Source organism: Tenrec ecaudatus, chromosome 2 (genome assembly GCF_050624435.1).
Source record: "Tenrec ecaudatus isolate mTenEca1 chromosome 2, mTenEca1.hap1, whole genome shotgun sequence".
Taxonomy (NCBI): Eukaryota; Metazoa; Chordata; class Mammalia; order Afrosoricida; family Tenrecidae; genus Tenrec; species Tenrec ecaudatus.
The window spans coordinates 186,306,469-186,328,209 of NC_134531.1; the positions used below are offsets into that span (position 1 = coordinate 186,306,469).

Here is a 21,741-nt window from a genome sequence, read left to right on the forward strand (position 1 = left end):
GCCACTGAGCTGCTTTTGACACACATGGCCTTTACGTACAACAGACGAAACATTGTCTGGTTTTGTGTCATCCTCATAATTGTCATGGTTGCAGCTACTGTGTCAATCCATCTTACTGAGGGTCTTCCTCTTTGCGATGATCCTCTACTTTCTCAAGCATTTTTTCCCCCCAGGGAGTGGTTCCTATGGCTGACATGTCCAAAGTCTTGCCATCCTTGTTTCCAGGGGGCACCCTGGCTGCTAATTCTGCCAGGACACACTTGCTTCTTCTTCTAGAAGTCTATGTGCTTTTGTGCCCTCATCAGAAATCAGCCGGCCAGCTCTCCTATGCATGTGAACCTCGGGTCACCTCTGGCCTCAAAGTGACATCTGTGCTCTTCGCCATTTTGAAGAGGTGTTTTGCAGATCTGCCCGATGCAAGACATCCTGCGACTCCTTGACTGCCGTTTCCATGAACCCGGGTTGGAGATTCAAGATTCAATGAAATCCCCGACAACGTCAATCTTTCCTCGCTTAAACATTATGGCCTTGATTGGTCTAGTTGTGAGGGTTTTTGTTTTCTTTATGTTTAGGTGGAATCAACCCCAAAGGCTGCTTTATTCTCATCAGTAAGTCCTTCAAGTCCTCTTGGCTTTTAGCAAGCAAAACTGTGTCACCTGCATAATGCAGGTTAATAAGCCTTCCTCTGATCGCGAGGCTGCGTTCTTCCTTCTGCGGTCTGCCTTCTCTGATTATCTGCTTTGCACACAGACTGAATTGCAATCTGGGCACACATAATTCCTGAATTTAAATCACTCGGCATGTAGCTCCTTCTTCTGTTTGAAGGCCTGCCACTTGGTCTCTATCAAGGCTCCGCACGAGCACAATGAAATATTCTGGAATTCCCACTGTTTGCGATGGTTCCCAGGCCCGGTGACCTCCAATCTGCTCTGTTATTTATTTATTAAAAAAAATTTTTTTTCCTGCTCTATTTTTATGGACTGACCTCTCCACAGGTGCTTTGTGAAGTAGCCACCAGAGAGAGGAACTAGACACAGGAGGGGCTTAGAGCTGTGCTCTGCTGCCCGCCTGCCCAAGTTGAAACCCGAGTCCTGACCCTTCCTAGCTGAGTGGACATGGGCAAACAACGGAACCACTCTGAGCTCCGGCTTCTTGTTGGGAAGAAATGAACGACTCCCCCTAGAGCAGTGATTCTCAACCTTCCTAATGCCCCAACCCTTACGTACAGCTCCTCATGTGGTGGTGACCACCCCACCCCATAAATTATATTTGTTGCTACTTCCTGTCATTTTGTTACTGTTATAAATTAGGAGACCCCTGTGAAAGGGTCATTCAACCCCCCCCAAAGGGGTCGTGACCCACAGATTGAGAACCGCGCTTTAGAGGCTGAGCAGGACCAAGCCCAGAGTCAGCACTCCGTCAAAACCAGCTATTTCTGTCGTCGTCTTCGCCTCATGCCTCCGAAGTGTGCACTTAGAGCCGAGGGGTTCAGGGATGTGCCCACAGCCACACCGCGTCTCCTGACTGAGTCCCCTGCTTTTTCCATTACACCACACGGTCCTAGCTGCTTCTCTGTGACGGTACCACCCTCTCCTCAGTCTTGGATCCAGGCTACTTCTTAAAAAACAACAATAATAACAAAAAAAACCCCAAAAAACAAGGCTCCTCGCCAGGCAGGAGGGAGGGAAGGGGGCTGGAGTCATGGACTCACATCTCTGGGCCTTCAAGGCCCCACTTGGCCAGCCCCCAGTCAGTCCTCCCATCCTCGGAAACAGCTGGCTCCAGCTGCCCGCGGCTCCGCCCACTCCCAGATCTCCACTCTGGGGTTTGGAGGAAAGGCTGGCTCCGCGACCAGCAATTCCACCACCGCCCCTCTGCAAAGACCCATCTGGGCTGCTTTACAGCTGCCAAGGCCCGCCTGCAGCGGCTTCGCTACGGGAGGGAACCCAAAGGCAGCCAGTTCCATGCCGGCGAGGCCCAGCTCTTGCCAAGGTTGGTGGGAGCAAGCAAACCTGAGGCTTAAGTTGTGCTTGAAACAAAAACTTGAGTCAGAGCAGGAGAGGGTGAGAGTCAGCAGGCTTTAAGCCACAGGCATCAGCAATCAAACCCTGGTCCCCGAATCCCACAGGATGTCACCCTGCACAAGCCTACCGTGCTAGGTAGAGCCGATGACAGGAACATGCACACACGCACACACAGAATCTGGGCTTGGGGAGGCAGGTCTCATTGAAAGTTAAGGTAAGCAGAGGATGGAAGTGCTTTTGTCCCCCCTACCCAATTGTGAGGCTGAGGAAATTGGGACTCAGAAATATTCAGTGATTTGGCCAAAGGTGGACACCAAGCTGCAACAAGAAGCTGTATTAGAACCCAGGTCACTTCTCTGCACCAAGGTAGCTGGCCCAGGTGCCGCCATTTGGGAATGCTGGTCCCAGAGTTTGATCACTGAGGTCAACCTCAGAAACTATACCTTCAACCCCACAAGCTGCAGAGACAGAAGTTGTGGGTACCACGCGTCTTACATGCCACTGGCTTGCAGCGCTTTAGAGTGGTAGTGAGGACCGACATTCACACAAGTGTGTCCCTATCCCTGTGCCAAGCCATGTCTCCCGATGCTGCTACACCAATGACCTCCCACCCACTGGATGGGTACCTGACCAGACACCTGGAACAATCAGATCCCATTTCCTGGAGACCAAGTTGGCACCCAGGAACTCCAGTGCGTTGACAGAAGTGAAAGGCAGACAGAACAGGTGGTCCAAGTGCTGTCTGCGGAGCCTGGGCAGGTGCAGTAGGCTGGTCTGCATCTGCAAAGGCTGCGGGAAGGTGAAGCATGCCTGAGGAGAGGTCCAGCACCAGTGACACATACCGTGGGGGGGTGCCTGGTCCCCAGAGGGCCATTTGGTTGCCAGTCTGCGCTGTTGCATTTTGTGCTGAGGTTCCACAGAACACCCCTACCTTGCTCATGGCGCTTACGTGGAGTGGTCCCTCTGCTCTGTGGTTGTAAAACAGAGCCACATGCTCCCTCCAGCCTCGGCTTTTCCCCGGTGAGCATCTGAACACACTGGAGATGGGGCTCACAGAGCCACGGGGAATGGGTTTCCAGCTGGCCCTCAGCGGAGGTGGAAGGTATGAAGAGCAGAGCCAAGAGTCATGCAAAAGTGAAACACAGTCTCTGTGCCCCAGTCACGGATAGCACCGTGAAGTCCAGGAAGATAGAAAGCACCCAGTGCACCCAGTGTGGGCGAGGAGCTGGGCTCTGAAGTTCTGGAGGAAAGTGATGCCAGTGAGACCACTCCCCCTCTGCGTCTCCCAGAGCCCCTGCACGAGTTCTTACCTGCAGGTCAAAGAACTTGCTGTAGCGTCGGTAAATGGCCTCCGTGGAGCCGCTGGACCACGTGACCCGGATGATGTAGACCTGCAGAGAGGGAGAGAGAGGAGACGTGTGTTCATACCAAGGGGTCTTTCTGCCGCAAGGCCGCACTGGGCGGAACAGCAGATTCAGAGGAACGGCGACTTAGGTTTGAATCTCTGCTCTGCCATGGGCCGGCTGTGTGACTCTGAGAAGTGACTTGCTTTTTCTCTGAGCTTGGAGTCACCATGGTGTGCCATGAGGGACAGGGAAGATTTAGACTGCAGGAGAGGCAAGGAGACTAGGGGAAGAGGCGATGGATGGTGAAGTGAAGACCAGATCAGAGGTCATAAGCCTTACCCCAAAACTCAGCCCAAGCTCACTGCCGTCGAGTAGATGCGGACTCACAGCAGCCCCGTAGGATAGAGTTTCCAACATATGTCAGGTCTTTCTTCCATGGAGCTGCTGGTGTTTCCAAACTGCTGACCTTTTGATTAGCAGCCCGGTTGGGTTACCAATACACCACCAGGATGTTTTATCACAAAAGAGGGCTTCAAATCCAGTTCTGGAGGCTGTGGATGATTGCCATTCACTCACTCACTCTACCCCTCACGTATGAAGCACCTACTGTGTGCCAGATCTCTGCCAGGTGGAGCAAGACAGGTCTTAGGCGTGCCCTTGGGGGGTGGGGGGGGGGTAGGAAGATGGGCAGCAGGGTGGCCAACAAGCCCAGGGCACACAACTGTGATTTCTCATGAGGCACTGGGAAGAATGCCCACGGCCACTCTGGCAGAGCAGGATGGAGGGGGGTGGGTGGGTGGGAGTGGTCTTGGCAGGCCTCTGAGAAAACAACATCTGAACTGAGCCCTGATGGATGAGGAGCCCCCAACAAGGAGGGAAGGGTTTCTGGGCAGAAAGAAGTGTGTGAACAAAACACGCAGTGGAAGCTGGAGAATGCCCGGCATGTCTGAGCACAGGGAGGCTACTGTCGCAGGACAGACCTCAGGGGTGGGGAAATGGGGCCACAGGCAGGAGTGGCTTGGCCGAGGAGCCTGGATTTTATTCCGCTACAGAGTTTTAGGGGGTGGTGGGAGGTGTGTGCCAGGGGCCAATGTCTTTTAAAGGAGATACTCATATCCCTGTGTCCCTCTGGAGGAGCACTGGAGGCGTGCTGGTTACCAGTTGGACTGATAACCAAAAGGTCGTCAGTTCGAATCACCAGCTGCTCCAAGGGAGAAAGATGGGGCTTTCCACTCCAGTGAAGAGTTAGTCTTAGAAACTCAGGGGGGCAGTTTCACCCTGTTCTACAGGGTTGCTATGAGTCGGTGTAGACTTGATGGACATGAATTTGGCTTTTGGCTTGAGTCCCTCTGGCTGCCAGGTAGAACATGTTCCACATATGGAAGCTTAGGGCAGTTAGAGGGGGCGGCTCCACCAGTGACCAGTTGCTGCCCAGGTGACTCCAACTCATGGCAACCCTCAGTGAGTCCCGGGAGGACTGAGCTCCACAGCCTTTTCAATGGCTGGCTTTTCAGTAGATCACCAGGCCTTTCTTCTGAGGCACCTCCGAGTAGACTAGAACCTCTAAACTTTCAGCTAGTAACTGAAGGCGTGAATGAACTCGGAACAGACCACAGAACTCAGCTAAGCCAATGGTCTCACCTTCTAGATGGGCAAACTGGGGCCCAGGAATGGTAAACCCCTCACTAACGGGCCCATCCTGGAGGATGTTGAGACCACGTGTGAATGGCAATCTGTCCAGGACACTGCCAGCGGGGATTAAAAATGGAGAAAATAAAAATGAGAGAGCAGCAGGGTTTCTGTTTTTGTTTTTTAAAACCATCAAAAGCATACGCCCATAAATGGAGACACCATATTCTGCTTACACAATTCCTTCTTGGTCTCTTATTTACAAGCCTGACACAAGCCTAATTGGTTTATTGGATTCAACCACGGCAAGAAAGTCAGGCGCCTGCCTTGTTCTGCCCGGATTGAACTTCTTAAATGGGAACCGTCCCAGTGCAGGAGGTGGGGGCTGGGGAAGGAGCCTGGGTGTCCACGTCAGCCAGTGAGGATCACTCGCCACCACTTTCTCTCCCACAGGATCTGCTCACCAGGCACCCCCGCCCCCATTCCATCTTTGAGAAATGCTGTTTTGTGCTGCAGAGTAAATGTCAACTCATAGGGACCCCTGGGGCAGAGGAGAACTCCCCCAGGGGCCTTCCTCATCTTTGGGGGAGCACATCACCCTGTCTTTTCTCTTAATCAAGCGGCTAGTAGGCTGGCATCTCCGACCTTGCAGTTAGCAGCCAAGTGCTTAATACTGCGCCACCACCAGGCGTCTTTGGGGAACAGTGAGTGCCCCGCTTTCTCTTGGAGAATCACTAGTTTTTCTTCCTCTAACCTCTGCACTGGGGGTGGGGGGTGTGGGGCACATGCATCCCATGGCCATAATAACTGGTTCAAGGGTGGGCACATCACCCAAGCCAGGCCCGGGAGACACTATCCCAGGGTGTCTGCTGGAGGAGGATATGCGAGTTCCCACATGGGGAGAGCCGCCCACCCAGAAGAAAGCAGAGCTAGAAGAGCCTAAGCTTGTGACATCATGTGAGTTCCTGGACAATGTCCCGGACGCCTCACTGACAGGAGCCCAAACATCCCCTTTCTTGCTTGATCCAATGTGAGTGAATTTCTGTTACCTGGAACCAAGGAAGTCCTGCATATCAGACCCTGGTGCTTAGATTATACTCAAAATCCAAGTAAGGCTCAGAAGCTTGGCATTAAGGGATTAAAAGCAGACTTCTGGCAGAGTTGATCAGAGAGTTTTCAAAGGGTTCATGGAAAAACTCCATTCTCCTTCAGTTCTATTTTCCTATGAATGGTTTGAATTCCCTTCATAAGCCCAGGAGAAGAAACCGAAGTTAACAAGGATCTCGTCTTGCTTGGATTCACAATCAATGCTCATGGAAGCAACAGCCAAGAGGTCAAACGAGCACTGCACTGGGCAAATCAGCTGCAAAGACTTCTTTTAGAGTGTTGAAAAAGCAAGGATGTTACTTCGAAGACTAAGGGATGCCTGACCCAAGCCACGGAATTTCCAGTTGCCTCATGTGCCTATGGAAGTTGGACAATGAATAAGGAAAACCCAAGAAGAACTGATGCGTTGGAATGATGATGCTGGTAAAGAATATTCAAAGTACCACGGGCTGGCAAAAGAACCAACAAATGTCTTGCAAGAAGTACAGCCGGGATGTTCCCCATAGGCAAGGATACTTTGGAGAACATCCCCTAGGGACGGGCATCGTGCTTGGCAGCGAAAAAGAGGAAGACTCTCAACCAGACGGACGGATGCAGTGGCTGCATCGACGGGCTCAAACATAAGAACAACTGTGACGACGGCACAGGACCGGGCGGTGTTTCATTCTGTACCTAGGGTGGCTTCAGTCGGAACTGACTCCATGGCTCCTAATGACAAGTCATATTCCCTGGGAATGTCACAAATCAATTCCCTGGTTATCTCTGTGGTCTAACCAAGACACAGATCCCCAAAAGGACACCTTTGTAACTAGATTGTTTTATGGACAACTCTTGAAACTCTAATGTAAGAAAACAACTTACCTAATTAATAAAAAATGGAACGGAAAAGAGGCTATCTGGCTGGTAAATAAGCACAAGAGATGGTCAACATTAATATTCACTGGAGGAAGGACAAGGGAATCAATGACGAGCCACCACACCATTAATGAGCATATCTGAAAGAAAAGTGCTGACGACCGTAAGTGTGCATGAAAATATGGAGCAACCGGAACTCTCCTACAGCGAGGGAGGGAGGCAAAAGGGCACAGCCACTCGGGGAAACCGCTGGGCCATTTCTTAGGAAGTTAACATACTCAACCGATGACCCAGCAGTGCCACACACTGTCCAGAGTTTGCTCAAGAGAAAGGGCAACTTGGATCGACACACAACCATGTACGTCAACAGCAGCTCTCTCAAAATCCCCCAGGACAGGAAACAGTCAGATGTCTTTCTCGGGGTGAATGGATCAACACGCCGTGACACATCGTCCCACGAGTCAGAAGGAATGAACTGCTGATGCTGCGCATGCAGCTTGGGTGTGTCTCAAAGGCATGGTGTGAAATGAAGAAAGTCAGTCTCACAGGCTCCAGACTGTGTCACTCCACCTAGCTGATGCAAAACCACAGTGAGCAGACGACGACGGTCAGGGCTTAGTGACAGGGGGATAAGTTACGATAAAGGGATAGAACAAGACCATTCTTTCAAGGGTGATGAGACGGATCTGGGTTCTGCTTGTAGTGGCTCCTTGCGTCTATAAGCTAAAACTCACTGCCTTTGAGTCGACTGTGACTCATAGGGACACCCCCCCCCTTTGGTTTTGTGTCTGTAAATCTCTATGGGAGCAGAAAGTCTCATCTTTCTCCCAAGGAGCAGCTGCTGGGTCTGAAACGCTGACCTTGCGGTTAGCAGTCCCACATGTAACCCACCAGGGCTTCTTGTCGGAGGATAGGAGACCAAATGCTTTATTCCACGACAGAACACAATGGTGTGACTTTGGTCAAATCCCTTAACCTGTGTGAGTAGGTTCCTCCTTCCCAGAATCAGTCACCCGACCAGCGAGGGCTGCGATCAATCACTGTTAGCTTCGGAAAACAGGGAGCCTGTTACGGAAAATCTGAGTGAAGGCCCTGAGAAGGCCTCTTGGGATCATTTCTCTCCCTTCTCCTTCACTCGAATTTTTCCTGCCAAGGATCTGCCATGACACAGGGTGGCCCATACCCAGGGCACAAGCTGGTGATGAGTAACAGAACTCTTCCAGGAAATAGTAAACAATAAGCAAGAGCAGTAATAATTCAGGGAAACTTGTCTTTTAAAATAAAACCCACTGTTATCCATTAACCCCTTTCCTGTACCCCGAGATGGACAACTCTATGCAGCAGCCATAGTGCATGCATGCGCTTTTAGTATCGAGTTACACTGACTGGTTTCCTAGGCTGAAGTCGCTTTCCGTTTAAAGACAGTGTGTACCTGAATCAAAGGAGCCCTGAGGGTTGGACTCCCAGGGAGTGGATTGCTAACCTTCAAGTTGGAGGTTCAAACACGCCAGCCCCTCTGCAGGAGAACGATGAGGCTGTCTGCTCCCATAAAGATTGACAGCCTCGGACACAGACCGAGGGCCGCGGTGAGCCGGACTAGACCCCGTGGCAGTGTTTGGGTATAGCTGAATCAAATGCAGACGACAGCCCGAAATAAGGAAAAGGGACACAATGTCACTAGTATCAAGACAAACGCAAATTAAAAGGAAATACTCTGTCAAATCCATAAAAATGGACAGGTTAGAACGTTATGCTTTTTGTCAGCAGCGTGGTCTCCGGACATGTTCAACACTGCTGGAGGCAATGAAATGGGGGGTGCAACTCTGGGGAAAGCTTAACAATGATTATCAAGAGCTTCAGAAATGCCCACGCTTTTAGAGAAACCGTTCATCAATATGTGAATATTAAGCAAATTAAAGTATACATGGATATGCAGTTTTATAACAAAAAGGTCTAACAAAATTTGAGAAAAATAATTTTTCAAACCAAAAACTGAAATGCACATACTTTTAGGTCAAGCAATCCCACTTCAGACAAATTACCATAAGAACCCAGCAGTCAGACATGCACACCACTTCATGGGGGCCATTCAGTGCTGTTAAAAGGCATCAGGCGGCCATGGCCATCGACTGGGGACTGATGAACGGAATCACTAGACGTTGTTATCATACCGTCGTCGCAGGGAAAAACACAAGATGTTCCACACTCACTGTCCTAATGGATCCTGATAAGGAGCGCCACTAGATGCTGAACTTCCCAGAGGCTGGAAGATGGGCTGACTCTCCCAGCGGAGGGAAAACCTGTCCTTTCTCAACGGTGGTTCAATTTGCCAGTCAAACCACAACCAGGTGACCCACCTCGGCATTGAAGACATAACCAGTAAAAACACAACCAGATCCCGTGAGCTTCCTGAGACGCAGCAGGGCGAACGGCACCAAATGATCTGCTGAGCCTGCTGCCGGGAGTGCGAACCCGAACCTCGGGCTTCTGGAGGGCCAGACGCCTTCCGAGGCAGGAAGTCAGGGAGTAGGGCCCGAGTTAAAAGACAGTGCAAACAACCAGACAAACCCAGGACGAGGGACATTCTACAAGTCAGCTACTGGCAAAGCGCAACTCAGATGCTACTTCTAGAACGTTCCCTCTGAGTACGTTCTCTCCACCAATATTAGGGAGGGTCCCGCTGCGGTACATCTCCTTCAAATCCACTTCCCCATCATGATGGGAACGACATTTCACCGGTGGTGTTGCCGGGCAAGCGTTGAGGTGCTAACCACAAGGTCAGTGGTTCAAACCCGCCAGCGCTCTGTGGGAGAATGATGCGGCTATCTGTTTCAGCAGAGATTTATGCCGAGAAATCTTATGTGGGATCACTAGGAATCAGAATCGGCTCCATGGGGTGCGCTATCCTGTAAGAGTCCGCTGTAAGCACTAGGTTGTAAGTCCCAAGATCCCAGGAACCATGCCTGCCTTTTTCACGGGCTTGCGGCATCCCCAGCACTTGGCACAAAACCTACTATGGAAAACAATCTTAAGCTTTATGAATAAGTATTCGAGAATATGTTCACTATGACTATAAATGCATAGAGTTGACGTTATAAAGAAGAAAAATGAGACCTCCCTGGCAGGTCTGAGGGTCCCCAGAGCATTCCCAGCAACTGGCAGAGGTCTGGGGAAAGGGTCCTGGCCATGTCTGAGACCACCCCTCTCTCTGCCTGCCCTGCCTCTCCAGAAACATCTCACCCCAGCCCCACCTCTGGCTATGACCAGTCTGGTCACTGTATGCTAGCCTGGGGAAGTAGCCAGGCCCATCTCTGGGAATGAGGAAGCACAGCAACCTACAAAGGTGGGGGGGGGGGAGGCACGGTGAGGGCAAGGCAAGGTTTCTCAGCTGAGCTGAGGGGCTGGAGGGAGCTGCATGCTCACTTTGGGGGGCTGAGTTGAAAGGTTAGGAGCATTGGACATACTTCCATCAATCAGCTGTGTGGCCTTGCGAAAATGGCTTAGCCTCGCTTCCTCACCAAGGAAAATGGGTTTGAGCCTCAGAACAGATCAAATGAGAGCAAGCTCAGTACCGTGCCGGGCACCCTGGCATGCGCCACAAAGGCGGCGGTCATCACAATATACTGAACACCGGCACGGGCTGAGGCCAGCGCTACCCTGCAGAGGGACCCACCGCCCCCACCTGCTGTCAGCCCCAGCCTTGTCCTCTGCTCTCCAGGCCCCAGGGGGGTGCAGAAGAGCTGATTCTACTACACGGCTCTGGGAACACAGGCTTCCTGGCTGACCAGTGAGTCAGAGCTGAGTGACTCAGGAACCACAGTTGCGTCCAGATGGTGATGGGCAAGATTCAGGGGCCTGCGTGTTGCAAGGCCTTCCTGTCCAACATCTGCTTTTCCTTCTCCACTGAAGTTTGAGCCCATCCAGACAGCCCAGGACCGGGGCATCAGCTGCTCTTGGTCATGGAAAAGGTGTGTTGGGACTCAGGCTGAAATGGCCCCCGTCTTGAGGACCACCTTGTCTCAGGGCATCCAGGAACACTTTCCTTAAACTTGTGCTCTCTGAATCCCCTTTAAAGGGATGAAAGAGAAAAACAGTGAAGACAGTTGGCTCCCCTACCTCCCACTTCAAGAGCTCTGGTGGTGGACTGGGTTGTGTGTTGGGCTGCTACCGACAAGGTTGGTAGTTCCAACCCACCAGCCTCTCCAAAGAAGAAACACAATACCTTCTGCTCCCACAGGGGTGTTTGTGGGAAAAGGCCCTTATCTTTCATCCCATTTTCCCCGTGAACTTCTTGAAGTCTCCTGGTGAGACCCAGGGGACCACCCTCTGGTCTGAGTGGCATTGTTTATCAATTTAGGTAATCTTGGTAAAGAGGCAGGTAAAAATCCCCAGTTCAGGTTAATTAGAAGAGGTGGGGTGGGGGCTGCTGCACTGGTCACAGAACAGAGCATGTTGGACTTAGGTAGCAACGCCAGAGGTTTAAATTTGGGGGAAGGGTGGGTGGGAGTGAAGCTGGGAGTGGGGAAGGGCCTGTCTGGCCCACAGTCTTTTCAAAGGGGTCCACCACCAGTGGCGATCAAGTGGACTCTGGCTCATGGTGGCTCCTTGTGTGTCAGAGTAGAGCTGTGCTCCACCGGGATATCAGGGCCCATTTTTCAGCAGCAGATTGCCAGGCCGTTCTTCTGCGTGCCTCTGGGTAGAACTGAAGCAGTTGAGTGGATCATCTTTCCCTCCATCAGTGTTCCCAAGGTGATCCAGAAGTTCTGCACTAAGGGACCTGAAATCTCACACCCTTCTCTGAAATTCTCCCGCCATTCTCCTGAGTCCCTCAGGAAGGTGGGACTGGCAGGTCTCTCACTCTTCCTCCAAGGGCCCTATCTCCCTCTTAATGAAGGGAGAACTGAAGGCATGGGAATCTACTTCCTTTGTACTCCATTTCCTTCCATTCCTAGCAAGTGGGCCTGGTTTTCCACTTAGAGCAGACAGCGAAAGTTTCCCTTTAAAAATAATCTAGAGAGGAGAGAAAAGTAGAGCAAAATCCAAACACACACAGAAGAGACTTACTGGTCTGATACAGCTTGACAGGCCCTGAGACTGCAGCCCTCAGACACCCCCAAAGCTGGATCAGAACTCACCCCTGGATCAACTTTCAGTCAAATAAAAGCAAACTGTCAACAGGGAGGCCCGCACTCCTTAATCTAATTAGTCAGCAGCAACTAGAAGGGCAGCGTTTGCTCAACAATAAAGTTCAGAAGGCCCGCACAGGCCAAAAAAGAAAAAAAAAAAAAAAGGACGATTGGAAATGGGAAAGCCCCTCTGGACTTTCTCCAACGACTTGTCTGATGAACTTGAAATCTGAAGAGCGCTTACAAGTGACTTAAGACAGTGGCCGAACTGGACTTCTAGAGGCCCCAGGATTTCTAGGAAGGCCATCTGGGTGGGCCTCCACGAGGGCGGCACCCTTTCTGGCTCTTCTATAGATGGCAGAGGGTGTAACCCGGCAGCCTGCACACCTGTCAGACGCTGCAGGTCCAGGTTCTCACAAGGAGATTATTAGTGCAGCCTCCATCTGCCACAGCGCCCCTGCATCTGTGTCGCTACACAGCAGGGGGCTCTACGCCTCTCAAATATTTGGAACACCTGACAGTAGATCCTCTTATTTTAGAACTGCAAATAGGAGGTCAGAGGGGAAGAGACAGGCCCAAGGTCACATGGCAGTGGGGAGAGGAGTCCAGGGATCCCTTTGGGGTGTTCACCCAGAGAGGTGTTTCTCATTGCTCAGAAAGCCTCGAGCCAAGCCCATGGCTGTGGAGCTGACTGTGGCCCCAGATGGTCCCCAGGGTGTGGGGGTGTCAGAGAACTAATGTACTGCGCTGGGTTGTCAAGCGATGGATTTTAAAAAGTAGGCTGCCAAACCTTTCTTCTGCAGTGCCTGTGTGTGGGCTGGAACCGCCAGCTTTGTGGTTAGCAGCCAAGAGAGTGAACTGTGACCCCACCAGCGGGGAGGAACGGTGTGGTCCACTATGCGGTACCGGAGGGTCATGGTTTCTGCTGAGCAGGCCAGTTTCTGCAGCAGGTCACTAGTCTATGAAAACCGCCGCCATTCCGTTTTGCAGCCAAAGCTGCCCTAAGTACAAAAACACACTCAGCCCTGAGCTCAAACAGCACCATCAACCCTCCTGGTCCAAAGGAACCCATTAAATGAAAACCTAAGACTAAGTCTGAGGGTGCCACACATCAACTCTAAAAGGTGGGTGTGGGTCTCCCCCATTCTGCTGCACTGTGGGTGTGGGGTTTCTAGGTTAGGAGGTCCTGGGAAGCGCCCAATTATGACAGGCTAGGCTCCGGGCCCACCTCTGGGGCCCTGCAGTCAGGGCAGCACAGGCCGGGGTGGGGGTGTGGAGTAGCGCTCCAGGGTGGGGGCAGGGGTGGGGGTGGGGCAGCTGGCTACACTCCCTGGCCTCCATTAATGGAAACACGATTCCAGTGCTCTGCGTGAGTTCCCTTCGGGTCCAATCTGGGGACGCTCCAGCTGTCGGCCCAACATCTGGCCTATGTAGGTCAACGCTCCCAACTGCTGGTTGGAATTGCCCTGCAGTTTGCCTTCCCCACTCCCTGGAGCAGATCGCCACGGAAGGGTCCAAGAGCAGTCTTTTAGAAGTAATGGTGTCAGCTGGAGTGATCCTGTCAAGTGTCCGAAGCCCCTTAAGAAACCAGGCTGGTCAGGCCAACAGTGTCTGGAGAATGGGGGTTGGAGATAAGATCGGCTTCAGACATCCAGTCTGATCTTTACAACAAGCCTGCTAGGAGGGCTGGGTGGAGAAACTGAGGCACAGAGACACTAGAGAAACACCCGTGGGATACAGCTGGGGAGTAGGCCTGCGGGGGGAGTTCCACCTCAACCTCTTTGGCAGCCTCTCAAGGCGGGGCTTTGCCCATCCTGACCTGCCTACCACCCCTGCTGCCACCAGGTTTCCTGTCCCCAAGTCCACTTCAGCCATCACCAGGCAGCTGGCTGCCAGGTTCTTTACTTTTTTTTTACATCTTTTCAATTAAGTGAATGTTTGGACTGGGGCCCAAGTATAAGTGCTTGTGGTGTGTCATGTCAGATGAGGTCTTATGGGTGCAGGGCTGGGTCCCCACTGCTTCCTGTCCACACGGCATGCAGGGGCTGCTGAGAGGCTCTACCTGTGTGCACAGGTGTGACAGGTGGGAGGGGAGGCGGGTGGAGATGGGAGAGAGGGGCACTTCTCTGAGAAGCAAAACTGCTCCTGCCTCCAGTCCAGCCGCTCACCAACTCTGCCAGTCATTTACAAACATCGGACCATTCACCGTGGGCCAGGGTCCCCTCTGACGGCAGGGCATGTGAATGAGGGAGACAGACTCCCAACCTCCTTGAATTGTCAGCCTCTTGGGAGCAGTTAAAATCACACTGCTGGGATTCGGGGCTGTCCATCAGCTCTCTACCTCCTGCTCCAGCCTGGCCAGGTCCCTCCCTGTCCCCTAGCCCCACCCAACATGTTACTTCCTTTGACCAAAACATTTTCTCTCCTTTTCACCTGCTTCAAAAACCAAACCTATTGCTGTCAGTCACTTCTGACTCATGGCGATCCTCTGAACCACCCTCCCTTGCAAAGCTGTCAGTCTTTATGAAGCAGTCGGCTCAAACCACCAACCTTCCAGTTAGCAGCCAAATGCTTTAACCACGGCACCACCAGGGTTCCGGGCCACCTGTTTAGCTCCTCTCAGGAAGGACCAGTCACTGTAGAAGGACACTGTGCTTGGCAGAGTAGAGGGTCAGTGTAATAGAGGAAGGCCCTGGACGAGATGGGCTGACTGACACCTAGGCTGCCACCATGGGCTCCACCCTGTAACAGTGGTGAGGAGGGCAGGACAGGAGATGCTGTGCTCTGTTGTACTGTGAATGGAGATCAGCCCCTAGCAAGAGCTCCTCTTAATTTTCCATCACTTGTCAACTTAGAAGTCAGCACTTTGGGCTGGATACCCGAGTCTCAGCTGTCCCCTGTGTCCCCAAAGCCACTGGAGTTGCCTGAGCTTATGCACATGTCCCTTTGAGTGTATTAGGTTGAGTGACCACCCAGCAGCCTTCATGGTCAAGGACCAGCACTAGCTCACCATGGTTTGTCTCCATACCCCACACCTGACAGAGAGTGGGCTCTTGGGAAACGTCGGCTAGAAGACTCATAGACACCAGGCAGGCAGGAAGACAGGCAAAATGCCAAGACAGGGCCACAGAGTCAAAAGTCAAGGTGACCTCATTCCAGGCTCGCTGTGACTGGACCGCAACAATGCGCCTGAAATGACTAAAGGGCCAGCTGCCCTGCCAGGGGGCCAGCAACAGAAGCAGCTTTGTTCCAGGGAAGACTGTGGCCTGGGCTCTGAGCACAGAAAAGAAGTCCACATTTCATCCCAAGCCTCTCTGAACGGGCCCTGGAGCAATCGAGACACCACAGAGCTGTTCTGTCCACAGTAATGAAGAGGTTGGCACATGGGAAGAGCTCCTGGGGGCTAGGGGCCTGCTCTGCATCCTGTCTGTGTGGGGTTACAGGAACCTCGCATGCATTCCCAAGAAAGGGGAAGTTTTCTGCATGCCCAGAGAAACATAAAGGTTGAAAACAACAATCACTCCTTAAAGCCATTATATATTAGGCATTCAAAGAGAGAGCCCAGGTGTTGACTCTGAAGTGTGATGTACCCAGGCATGAGCCTCAAGTCCAAAGCATCATGATACTGTGACGCTGCAAGTCACCTCATGGCCCTGAGCCTGCAGGCTCTCTGAGACACAGTGCGGAGATGACTGGGGATGAACAGATCCCTGGGGCCCCAAACGGTGTGCGATTCACTAAGAACCACAAGGTTGGCAGTTCAAATCCAGCCGTGCTGTGAAAGAGGGGCTTGGCACTCCACTCTTACTTGAAGACTGCCTGCTGCCATCGGGTCGATCCCGACTCACGGCGACGACTACCTGTGGGCTCCACATCTTCAGGGGGTGCACACAGCCTGATCTTTCTCCCCTGGGCGGCTGATGGGTTCAAACTACTGACCTCTTGGCTCCCAGCTGAGTGCTTAACCACCGTGCCACCAGGGATCCTTAAGCCCTTGACAATCTTATGGGGCAGTTTGAGTCGGACATATATAGGGTTGCCATGAGTCGGGATGAACTCGAGGGCAACCTCTGTTATCCTGTGTTACCAGAGCTCTGGTAGTGCTGAGGCATAAGGGCTTGAGACGGATAACCCCAAAAGGTCAGCAGTTGAAACCCACCAGCCACCGCACAGGACAAGGTAAAGCTTTATAGTTCCCGTAAAGATTTATTGCCTCGGACGCCCTCTATGGGGTCCCTTAAAGTTGGAATGGGCAGGTGGGCAGCAGAGCCCCATCCAGGACGGGCAGGCCGAGCACCTCTCCCCCTTCCAGACAGAGACAGTGAACTGTGGAAACCACTGCAGCCTGGGCCTTTGGCGGCCAGCTCACGTCCTGTTCTCCGCACACATCTGGCTCGAGGAGGCACGGGTGTGGGGGGAACTTTCCGATGGCAAGCAGAGGTGCTGGCAGCTGGAGCCCTGGCTCCGCTGAAACCAACCTGAAAGCTGGCTTTCTAGGAAAGCCTCCAGGGCGGGCATCTCGAGCTTGATGAGTCCAAGGCTGCTGGGCCCGAGAGGAGTCGGGGCAACGTGGGAAATGGGGCTGGGCAGGAAGGGCCCAAGTCAGGGGCTTCTTGAGCTCAGGCATGGAAACTTGGGAAGCCTACTATATGCAAATGGGCCCCACCTCTACTGAGCTTAATGGGTGCTATGTGAATCCTTTCACTTAAGACATCACTGCAACCAGAGGCTCGGAAAGGAAAGGGCATCTGCTTTACCCCAGGCCACCTGGGCAGCACGGAAAGTGCTGGTGTTTGGACTTGGGCTATGTGACAAGGCAGGCACAGTCCAGGATATGTACTAAGTGGGGTCTTGGTCCACATCAAAAGGGCCCCACACAGCACCTGCTGGGGTGAATTGCCTCCAACCACCAGATGCGCTCTTCGCCTTTCCCTGTGGCCTCCAAAGAGGGAGGTCTGAGTTCTGATACTGGGACCCGGTGGATGTGACGCTATTTGGAGGGTCTCTGTGGACGTAAGTCAGACTCATCCTGGATTGCCCCAGTAGGCTTCAATCCAGTGCCAAGGGCTCTTACAGCACGGACAGGAAAGGATGCAGATGGGGCGGTGGGAGCAGATTGGGCATGACACCACTGTAAATGGAGGATTGCGGGCAGCCACCGGACCCGGGAGAAGGGAATGGCCAGATCTTCTATGAGAGCTTCCAGAAAGAACCAACAATGCTGACACCCAGGTGTCAGGCCTCTGGGAGACTACATTTCTGCAGTTCCGTGCCATCGGGTTTGTGGCTGTTTGCTATGGCAGCCCTAGGACGTGGACATGCTGCCTAAGCACTTGACAGAGGATGTGGGCACAGGAGGGATGGGGCGGGCGGGGGGCGGGGGGCAGGTAGGCTTTGCTGGTGGAACCTGGGGAAGGAACAGTTGCTTTAGGTTGGGGGGGTTGAATGGGCATTTCCAGGTTGAAGCTAACAGCTGATGAGCATTTGCTAACTCCGCCTGCGCTCTGCCTGGAGCCTGTTCTCTGCCTCCTCACAGCAGAGAACACAACACTCAGCCAGGTGAGGCTACCTGCTCAGAGTCACAGAGCTGGTTTGGATTTGAACTCAAGCAAGACGCCATGGCAAAAGGGTCAATCTCGAATAAGAAATGTAGTTACCTCTCACTCCAGTGCTTAGCAACGTTCCCAGAGGCTAAGTAACCCACTTCAAATCACGCAACTACAAAACATCAAAGCCAGCATCTCACCCATGCCTGCCGGCCTGCCTGCCACGCCTGTGCCTTAAACCTCAAGAGGCACCCTGCTCTGCTCCTTGGGGCCAGTGGAGCACCCAGCAGGTGGGATCTGTTCGCCTCCAGGGAATTTTTTTTTAATTGCCACTCTGCTGAATATCCAGAGAAATCAATCTTTTGAACAAACAGCTTTCAGTTTTAGGGGCGAGGCCCCTGGGCTAGTTCATTTATGTTTCCCTCTCTGTCGGCCTACTCAGGGGCACTGGTGAAAAGGGCAGGGCAGGGCAGGGTAAGGGTGATCCTGGTTAGAAAGATCTTAATAGAGCAAACCCACGAAGAAGGCCCTCCTCTGGGCCAGGCACTGTTTCCAGTTCCTTATATGGAGTCACACAGAGTCGGGCCTTTTCTTGCCCCCAGGTTACAGATGAATAAACATGTGGCACAGAGAGGTTGAATCACGTACTCAGCGTCACACAGCAGTAACTGGCCCAGCCAGGCTTCAAAGCCCAGAAGAGTAAAACTTCTAACCAAGAGTCCTTCGTCTGTTTTGACGGCATGAACCCCTTTGATACCTGGGACCCCTTTCCAGCATTGTGTCTAATGAATACAATAAAACGCATACATGAAATAAATCATCTCGAATTAGTCATTAAAAAAAAAAGTGAGCCCCCAAAATGCAAAAACCTCGACACCTTCACCCAAGAGACCTGGCAGCACCATGGTCAAGCATTGGCTGCTGACCACCCAATGCCTCCACGGGGGAAAGGCATGGCGATCTGCACCCACAGACTGCAGCCTAGGAGACCCGATGGGGCAGGTCTGCTCTTTCAGAGGGTCACTGAGACAAAGCCCACTCGGGGGCACCCAACAACAACTCGGGGAACACAACCAATCGCAGAGCCCCGTGGTGAGTCTGTGAAGCAGAGGACAATGGTAGGTACACCACATCGGCAGAGTGCTATGGAGACATCGGGAGAACTTCTATTCATGATGAAGTCGCAGGCATCAGCAAACGCATCCAGGGCTGCCGTCCACATGTCATAGGAAAACCCACTGTCAGGCGGTTCTGACTCCTCCCAACCCTACAAGGCAGGGTAGAACTGGCCCTGTGGGTTTCTGAGACTGTCTTTGTGGAGGTAGAAAGCTCATCTCTCTGGACGGCTGGTGGTTTTGTACTGCTGACTTTGCGGTTCGTTAGCAGCCAGGCACCACATCACCCAGGCTCCTCTTTATAATGGAAGGGGATGCTAAATCTCAGTCAGAGGTCAGTGAAAATAAAGCTGCAATGAATTTTACCCCTTCCAGGTTCAAGGACGCTCTGAGTTCAATTCGTTAGGAATCCCTGTACTATTCTGCCTCCCATACCCCAAAGCACCCACCTTCTTTGGACCCCGGCTCAGGGTGCACCCCCCCAGTCCCAGCAGAAAACAGATGGCCCAGGCCTCCGATCCCTGGCCTGGCCGCACCACCTCACAACTCTTGTTCTGTCCGTGGTGATGTGTTCCCAGCAGATGGTGAACTCTGGGAGGACAAGGACTGTGCCTGGTCCTCAGCCTTTTTCCGGCGCTGGGCCACGTCTGGCTCACATCTGTGGAGTTGACTTCAAGCCAAGCGTGGCCTGAAGCCACACGGCTGCTGATTCACACCTTGGCCGGGAGAGGAGGAAACAGTGACGCCACAGTGTGGGTTTCAAGCTTGCTTTGCCAGCACGGTGGGCTGGGGTCAGTAAGATTCTGCTTAGCATGCTTTCAGGCAAGTTTCCCTTCAAGTCTGGGCGTGACGAGATGACTGTACCCTTTTTGAAAGTCCATGACCGGCTATAAAGCCAGTGGTATTATTGTGGGACATGACTTCACCTTCCCGAGTCCCGGTTTCCAAACTTGTGAAGCGGGCTAACAACAGTATCCACACAGCACCCATTCGCTTGTGGGTTGCTGGGATGCTGGAAGGTATTCCAAGGGCATTTCAAATCCCAGTCACCCGTGCTTCCAGACGAGACCAGACCAGGAGGAAAGGCCTGGTGATCTACTTCGGAAAAACGGTCAATGGAAACCTTATAGATCACAAAAGACCACTGGCTTGATAGCGTGCTCACAAAACTTAAGCTCACTGCCATCGAGTTGATTCTGACTCATAGAGACCCTGACAGGGCAGATGGCCCTGTGGGTTTCCGAGACTGTAACTCTTTACAGGAACAGAAAGCCTCATCGTCCTCCTGCTGGGTGGTTTCTAACTGCTGCCCTTCCACTCAGTAGCCAACCACTAGACACCAGGGCCCAGGGGCCACAAGGACCAGAAAGGGGAGCAGCTGCTTGTCTGGTGATGCCCAGGCCCCCTCACAGTCAGCACTCTTTGGATGCCTCCAGCTGTCTGGGCCCTTGCTCAGACCTGGGTCCTGGGCTTTCCTCCCAGTTCTACCAGCTCCATCCTTCCGATCTGCAGCTGCATATCCGATCTGCAGCTGGTGAGCCAGCCAGGTTTGTTTCTGTTACTTGTAAGCCCGGGATTCTGAGTAACACACTCACCGCCCAGAGCTGCCACGGGGGTTCCCCGACACCCGCATAAAGTCTTGCGTTCATAAGCTCATAAAAGCTATCATGCACACGATAGTGGTTTCAGAGTAAGTGTGGAGTTTTTAATCCCTTTCACCAGCAAACCATTACTGTGGAGTCAAGTCTGATTCCTGGCAGCTCCGTGGGTGTCAGAAGAATTGTGCCCTGTAGGATTTTTAAAGGCTGAGTTTTCTAATATAGACTGCCAGGCCTGTCTTCTGAGGTGCTTCTGGATAGCCTCAAAACCTCCAACCGTTCTGTGGGCGCATTAACCGCTTGCTCCACCCAACGACAGGCTCTTACAGACCCTCTAGCATTACCCCTCCCTCTCTAATACCATCCCCTCCGCCCTCCAGTTTGGACAGGTGCCCCCTCTCCCCAGCCTTCTTAACTGGCCTGTGTCTGGGGACACCACCATCATCCCTCCCAACTACACCAGTGATTTCCATCCTGGACCGCCTCTTGTCCTGCACTCTGCCCACCCCGCCTGTGTCTGTGGCCACTGCCCTTCTGGGAGTCAGGGCTAGGTTATCCATCCTCCCATAGTTCCCGACCCTGCCAGGATCTTTGCATCCTCTGGCCCCATCTACCCACATGGCTTCACTGCCACCTCTCAATCTCACCTGCTCCCCCCCCACAGCCAGGTGCTACCGTTTCTCCATCCTTCTTGTTCTGTTCACGCTGCCTGAAATCACACACTTCCTCCATGTGGCAATATTCCACCTGCTTCGTGCTAAACCATGCATGGGCCACTCTGCTGTCCAACTCCCCAGAGGCCAAGGGCACAGGCCACCCTGCCCTTGTTCCACGTCAGCCCTGCAATGATCTGTTTGCCTGTCTACCATTCTCAGGACAATGACCTCTTGGTTTGCTGCTCATCTACACATGACCCCAGTGCTCACGACCGAGGCAGCCTCCCTGTGTCTGGTGCCTGCAAAGACAAGACATCTGTTGGTGGAGTTTGCAAGACACATAGCTAATGCTACAGTGTAGAAACGCATGTTTGTTGTTGTTGTTGTTTTGCAAGTGGTGGTTTTGGCAGGGTTGTCAGAAAAAGGCAGGGCAGCCAGTAAAATCTGGGTTTCAGATAAACAGCAAATACTTTTTAAAAGTGTAAGCGATTGCTTTCATTAACTACTTGTGTTACCTATCTATCTACAATTAAAAATTAATGGGAGTCCTCTCTGCATTGGCTAAATCGGAGTGAGTGTGTGTGTGTGTGTGTGTGTGTGTGAGAGAGAGAGAGAGAGAGAGAGAGAGAGAGAGAGAGAGAGAGAGAGAGAGATAGGTAGGTAGAGAGGGGGGTGGCGTATATGGCTGGAGAAGCAGAGGAGAGCTTGAGCTCTGTTTAAGATCCTGGGCTTGGAAACT

The 21,741-nt window shown here is 52.6% G+C and overlaps 1 protein-coding gene across 1 annotated transcript in view; it reads right to left on the bottom strand.

Moving 5' to 3' along the window:
• Window positions 1-21,741, bottom strand: part of SH3PXD2B (SH3 and PX domains 2B) — a 110,591-nt gene that overhangs the window by 72,251 nt on the left and 16,599 nt on the right. The window contains exon 2 of the mRNA XM_075541949.1: window positions 3,335-3,415. Within this exon, the coding sequence (XP_075398064.1) occupies window positions 3,335-3,415 (81 nt within the window). The remainder of the gene's footprint in view (window positions 1-3,334; window positions 3,416-21,741) is intronic.